Below are 6,224 nucleotides of genomic sequence, written 5' to 3'. Positions count from 1 at the left end.
AAAGAGTGTAGGAGACTCTCCTGGATTGTTTTTTCTCTTTTTGTTTCCTTTTGAAACTCCTGCTCTTTTCTCTCTCTTCACCCTGCCCAACCTTCCCAGTCAAATGGTAAAACATAATTTTAAGATAGAAGCAGATGTTGCTGGGCAGCATCATGAAATTGTTTCCTCTCCCTTTCAGAGGCGCTAGAAAGTATCTGTTGTATAGAACTCTGTTCCTGTTGAAGAGGAATGGGGGAACCTTTAGGACAGGAAGGCAGGAAAATACTGACTTTCCTGTAAAAGCTGAGGTGTCCTGAGGTTAATGCACAACTGTTATGCAGAGCAGAGTCAGTGCAGTGTTGATTCAAATACTGCTCAAGCATCTTGGTAGGTTCTAATCCTGGATAACTTCCAGAAACAGAGGAGAGGGAACCGTAGGGGATCTCTCACTTCACAGATATGGACAAAATAATTTCCTGTGGGTCTCAGGCTGTATTCCTACCACCACCTCTCCTTTTTTTTTTTCCTCAGAGGGACTTCCCTCTTGACCTGCTGATAAAGCAGCATGTTACACTTAACTGGGAAGCAAGGGAGATTTAGAAAAAGGTCTGGCTCACTAGGTTGAGTCCCATCTGTTCAGGAATTGCCAGTACCTTATGCTGTGGAAGGAGGTTACTTTTTAAGAAGCAAACAAGCCACTGTTACTTTACTGCACCTTACCTGTTGTACAAGAGCTTGAGAAAGAGTTTTGGTCCTTTGCCTTGTGAACACTCTCTGGAACAAGCTATGCCCACTCTAACCACAAACAGTTTACCTCACTGTCTCCTGTGTAGCAACATCTGGTCTCTCCATGCCTGCTGGTTCTCTCTCCAGCATCTTTCCTGTTACAAAATTAGCACACAAGACTTGCCCTCTTGGAAGTAACCCATTCTCAGCACCAAGCACTGCTCCAACAGTAGGTGGTGTTAAAAGGAAAAATATGTTGGGTGTGATGTTGAGACCTTCTACATGACCTACAACTGCAAGAACCAGAAGCTTTAACAGAAGTGTATGGCTAGAAGTCCTCTTAACAAGAGAAGCTATCTTAAGATGTAGCCTGAGAGTTCTGACACAGGCACTGTTTCCTGGGCTAATGTTTCTATATAGGGAGTAAATGTGGGCTAGAAGATGGTTTAGGCTAGTTTCCAGTTCCCCTAAGGAAATCTGAAAAGTATCTTTAAAAAGCATTGGGATTTCTTTTCTAGACTAAAGGCTTCTTGCTTAGTTTGTCTTTTAAGCATCACGTGGAAATTGGTGTGAGTTTAGACCAATTGTGTGTTGACTTTTTAAGGAAGTGGAGAAGGCGGCTGATCTGGGACTCCTACAGTAAATGTGTGGTTTGAGCTGTCTCCCCCTCTGTTACACTCTTGCTTTGGAGTGGCTCTTGATGCAGTGTTGGTCTAATTTCCTTCAAACTTACTAAAAATTGTCACCTTTCCAGCAGGGGTTTTTCTTTTACAGGGTGGTGTGTGGTGGTGATGGTGGGAATTCTGTTCTAAATAAATTGTCACACTTAACACTTTGCTTTGTTTAAAGTGACTTATCTGATTCCGAGTGATGCAACTTTAAAGACTTTTAAAAACAAAGCAACTAAAAAGCACACATGAATCTCCAGTCTTCAGAGTGAGCAGTGAAATCTGTGAGGTGTCCCAACACAAACAACTGACGATGACCCTGCCTGCCTGCTTGCCTGCAAGTACCCCATCTGAACCACCCAGGGCTGGGCATGATGAAAAGTGCAAAGTCTCCTTAATTCTGTATATGGCTTTCTTATCTGTCTTTCTCACTGTAACTATGAACTACAGTAAAAACTTTACTTCTTGGGGTTTTGTCAAGACACTCGAAGTTCATGTCTCAAAGTCTGTTGACAGCCTGTGTGAATAGAGGCTCTTTGTTCTGACACTCTGGTGGAAGAAAACAGGGAGTTTTAAGCAAAAGTGGCTGTGTATATTAAGAACTGCTATATTTTAAGACTCTTTACCCTGCAGTAGAATGAGTTTTATTTAATACTGCAGCTCACTTCTGGTACAGTGTAGCATCTTGTGGAGTACTGTGTGAGAAGAGTTAAAGAGACCAGGAAAACATCAGTCTGTGATGTGGGAGGCTTCCAGTGCAGAAAAATACAGCAGAGGTACTGCAAGAAGCCAGAAAGCACCATGATGTGCCATGCAAAGGGTAGTCCTAAACCTCCACTGAGTGACCCATGTCATAGTAAAACCCTCTGGCTGCTTTCCTGCTCCACAGCCACCCTGCTGTAACCTGCCTTTTCCTTTGGTTTATAAGGCTCACTTTCTTTTATGGGATCTTTGCTGAAGCAAGGTCTGTTTTTCTGTTAATGATTTAGCCGTCATGGAAACGGTGCTAGTCTGAGCTGCTGATGCTCATGTCTTTTGGCAGCCTGAAACTGCCAAATGAGCATTGGCTCTGGCAAAACGATGGCTGTTAGCCACTCTATTGCCATCTTCTGGTTCTTGACTATGTGATAACTGCAGTGGCAAGAGAGTACTTTGTTCATCTGTTTTAGAAAGCTGAAACAGCCAGTGATTTCCCAGAGTTACAACTAGGCAGCCTGAGTATCAAGACCCTTGTGCTGGTGTGAGAGGGGAGAGGACAGCTTGGGCAGCCTGGGGGTATGTTTGTGTGTGGAGAAGATGGAGGAGGTAGGTGGAAGTTGCTTTGGAAGAATTTAATCAGCACCACAAGAATCTCCTCTTACATTAAGGAAGCTTAAGAGCTAAATTTATGGGGAAAGAAAAACATTTTGGGGGAAGTAGTACAGGGCCATGCTTGGAGCCAAAATGGAGCTTGTAAGACAGGAGTGTATTCATGCCTGAAGATTGATAAACAGCACACACCTCAGGACAGAACCTGGAAAGCTTTCAGAAGCACAAGTGCCAAAATTATGAGGTGCAACTAATTACCAGCAAAGCTCAACACTATCATGTTGAACAAGTATTTTGACTCTGTGTCCACCCAGGGGATTCTACCCCTAATTCCAGAGCAGAAAGGCAAAGAGAAAAAGGTGCAAAGAAGCAGCTGATGCTGTAAACTTCACTTAAAAAATAATCATCTCAAACCCCAGAGTTCAGAACCAGTTCTCTGAAGGTATAAGCTCTGTAAAGAGCATACACATTAAGTGTAGTTCTTCACCTATTATTTTTAATGGACCATGTTCTGGAGTCAAGGAAGTGCTTTTAACTGGTTTAGTGGTTACAAAAGTATGCTTACAAGTATGTATTAATTGGGGGTTCTAAAACTCTGAGATAATCTTGGGGTATTCTCTTCAAACAGATGAATAACTTAGCTCCACGTTGCTGAAATGTCAGCATATATCTCTATTGGTATCAAATATTGCTGATTTGGACTGATAGTCTTGGTAGATATTGGTTTTTGTTGTTTTATTTTGGTGATAAAGGCCAAACTATGGATTTTTTTTTTTTTAAAAGAACAAAGCAAACAACCCTGACAGCATGTAAATGTAGCAGCTCTTTGCATTTATTTCTAAATTTTCATTTGAATAGCTGCTTTTGGAAGCCCTGCTTCCTGGTGAAATCACAAAGCTGAAGGATAGTGTCACTTAGCAAGGAGTTGCTAGTCCTTCATTTAGGTCTGGCTGCTTTAGGAATATCTTTTAAATGCTTACATATTGGATGGGTTTGGTTTTAGAATCATAGAATCCTTTAGGTTGGAAGAGACCTTTAAGCTCCTCAAGTCCAACCATCATTTTGCAATGCCTTGCACTATTTTAACAGCAAAATATTCAGCCAGTGAGATTAGTTTGTGCAGTTTTGATGAACTTTTTCTGCTGTATTAAAATCCTACACGATGGAAACTAACAGTGAATGTTGATTAGGGTTTGTTTTTTTTTTCCAGAGAAGACTGCTAGCAAACTCTTGTGCTTCCCTGGAGGACAGGGCAAACTTGCACGTTGTGTGATTCACCTGTCTACAGGTTGCAGAACTGGAAAATGGCACTTTAGGATTTGAGAATTTTGGGATTTTGGTTTTCTTTTTGTTAAGAAGCAACACCGTTAAAGATGGGTGAGGAGGTAAATAACTACTTAAAGAAGCACAGGTATTGTCAGAGAAGAAATTACATGCAATGCTGAATTCTTTTCTCAATTTTTTGCAGTCTCAGGAAGTTTAAGCTCACTGCTTCAGAACTCTCTGCTCCTCTCAGAATGATTAACTATTATAATCTTGTTTCTTTGACTAGGATGACAATCCTATCCACAAGTGATAACTTGGGTACGTTTTCATAGTGGTCATAAGACACCTGATATACTTTAAGCTCATTTTGAACATTCAGAGATGCTGAATTGACACTGTTAAGAGTCTGAAGTTCTCTAGCCTGTGGAGAACATGCTCTGTAGGGGCTGTGAGTGTGCCTGGTGCCAGTGTACCCCATTCCAACCATAAAGGGACCATCTCCAAGGGGAGAGAATAAAGGGAGTGCACCTTTCAGCACCACTGCAGGGACTGCTAGTAAAGGGAGGAGTTTTTGACAGGGCTGTGTGGTCATTCAGCAGTGGATTGACACCAAACAGCCATTTCACAGTATAACTTGGAAAATATCCATGCCCTTGATGAGATCTGTGGGCAGCGAGCGTTGTCTTATTTTGCATAAGAAATAGGCTATGAATAAATGATGCACAACATTTAATCAGAGTATTGCTTTCATAGGGGGTCATCTAATCTACACGTAGCTGTTCCTCCTTATAATAATGTGGGTTTGTAGTCAAAAATTCCCTAGAAGCTTTATTGTTCACCTGTTGCCAAGATCTGCTCCCACTGAAGCCAGCAACAAAGCTCTCATTAACTCCCCCAGGAAAGTCTTTACTCACATGTTTATCGTGAAGTTCTAGCAAGGAGTGGAGTCATGGGTGTCTTTGCTTTACTCTGGAGCATTCTGTGCTGGGATGAGGTGGATGCAGCTTGGATTGCAGGTATAATATTGGTAAACTGCTCCTATCACTTGATCATTTACACAGTTAGTTTTGATATTCAGATAATCTGAATTCTGCTTTTTTTTATATATATATCCACCCATGTCCTGCATGGGCAGGGTGAAAAAGTAGTGTACTATAAACTTGTACTAAGAGAATAAATGAGTTTTGGTTTGTTTTGCTTTTTTTTTTAAAGTTAAATGTGGCTTTTTGCAATTCTTCTAGTAACAATTGAAGGGGTTTATGATAATTCTCCACGTCCCTGCTGTGTTGTTTGAAAGCCCAAGGTATTCTAGCTGTAGAAACCACTTTCAGCATTTATCTGCAGGACTGCTGCTAATTGTACGAAATTAATTTCAAGTTGGGGAGGTGCAGGGGAAGGGCAGCAGCTTTGGGAATCATGTCATAAAACCACTTGTGTCAAAAAATAGTCCTGTCTAGACAGCAGAAATAATGGACTTGACTTGAGTGGAAGAGAATATTGCTGCTTCAGCCTGGTGAGCCTCCTCAGCCTAGGAGGGCTCTGTTCCTCCTGAGCCTGCCTTGTTAGTGAGACTGGAGGTATCTTGGACCTGATAAATAAATCTGATTTTCTTTTTTTTTTTTTTTGGCAAACTACATCTACATCCATTAAACAGCAAAATCATTTGGGAATGGGAGCGTGTTGCAAGATCCTGAGTGGCTTTCAGGGTGTTCAGAGAGCTGCTCTGTGTATCTGCAGCATGGTGAAGGTAGAGAAATTCACTGGAAAAAAAGGCAGAACAGGCTTATTTCTGTGAGATACTAACATAATGCTCACTGAAATTGCAACAATCTAATTCTTGATAATGCAGATTTGTCATAATTGGTTAGTTTGATGGTGTGCTGTGCCCCAGTGAGTCACCTGTGGAAAGCAAACCTTAAAGTTCAAGCAACTACAAGGGGGAGGGAATTCTTTGAGGAGGATACACGTGTGGGTAGGCAGATACTTGGCAAGGAGAGCAAAGAACAAGAGCAGGAGGAGCAGAGGAATACAAGAGTCTGACCTCAGCAGGATTGCTATAATCAAAGCCTTACTAGTGACAATTCTAGGCCAAACTTGGATCCCCACAGTTTAGCATCATACAGAAATGTTTAGGTTTTGGGAATCTCCATTTCTTGATCTCATTTCCACAGTCCAGAAGAAAGTGAGAGGGATATGCAGACAGGGAGGAGAGTTACTGCAGGAGGGCATGGAAAAAATAGCTGGTGTTTTGGGAGTGCTGTTGCACTGGGACTGGAC

At 41.7% G+C, this 6,224-nt stretch overlaps 1 protein-coding gene across 1 annotated transcript in view; it reads left to right on the top strand.

Annotated features, from left to right (window-relative positions):
• The window catches only part of TEF (thyrotrophic embryonic factor), a gene marked incomplete at its 5' end in the record, with an annotated part of 6,715 nt that extends 4,546 nt beyond the window's left edge, over positions 1–2,169 (top strand). The window contains one exon of the mRNA XM_008945357.1: positions 1,555–2,169. Within this exon, the coding sequence (XP_008943605.1) occupies positions 1,555–1,576 (22 nt within the window). The remainder of the gene's footprint in view (positions 1–1,554) is intronic.
• Between the last annotated feature and the right edge of the window lie 4,055 nt (positions 2,170–6,224).

This window comes from Merops nubicus, unplaced genomic scaffold (assembly GCF_000691845.1).
Source record: "Merops nubicus isolate BGI_N331 unplaced genomic scaffold, ASM69184v1 scaffold36098, whole genome shotgun sequence".
Classification (NCBI taxonomy): domain Eukaryota; kingdom Metazoa; phylum Chordata; class Aves; order Coraciiformes; family Meropidae; genus Merops; species Merops nubicus.
Note: the sequence above shows the minus strand (reverse complement) of the source record. Positions and strands in the feature narration are given on the sequence as shown.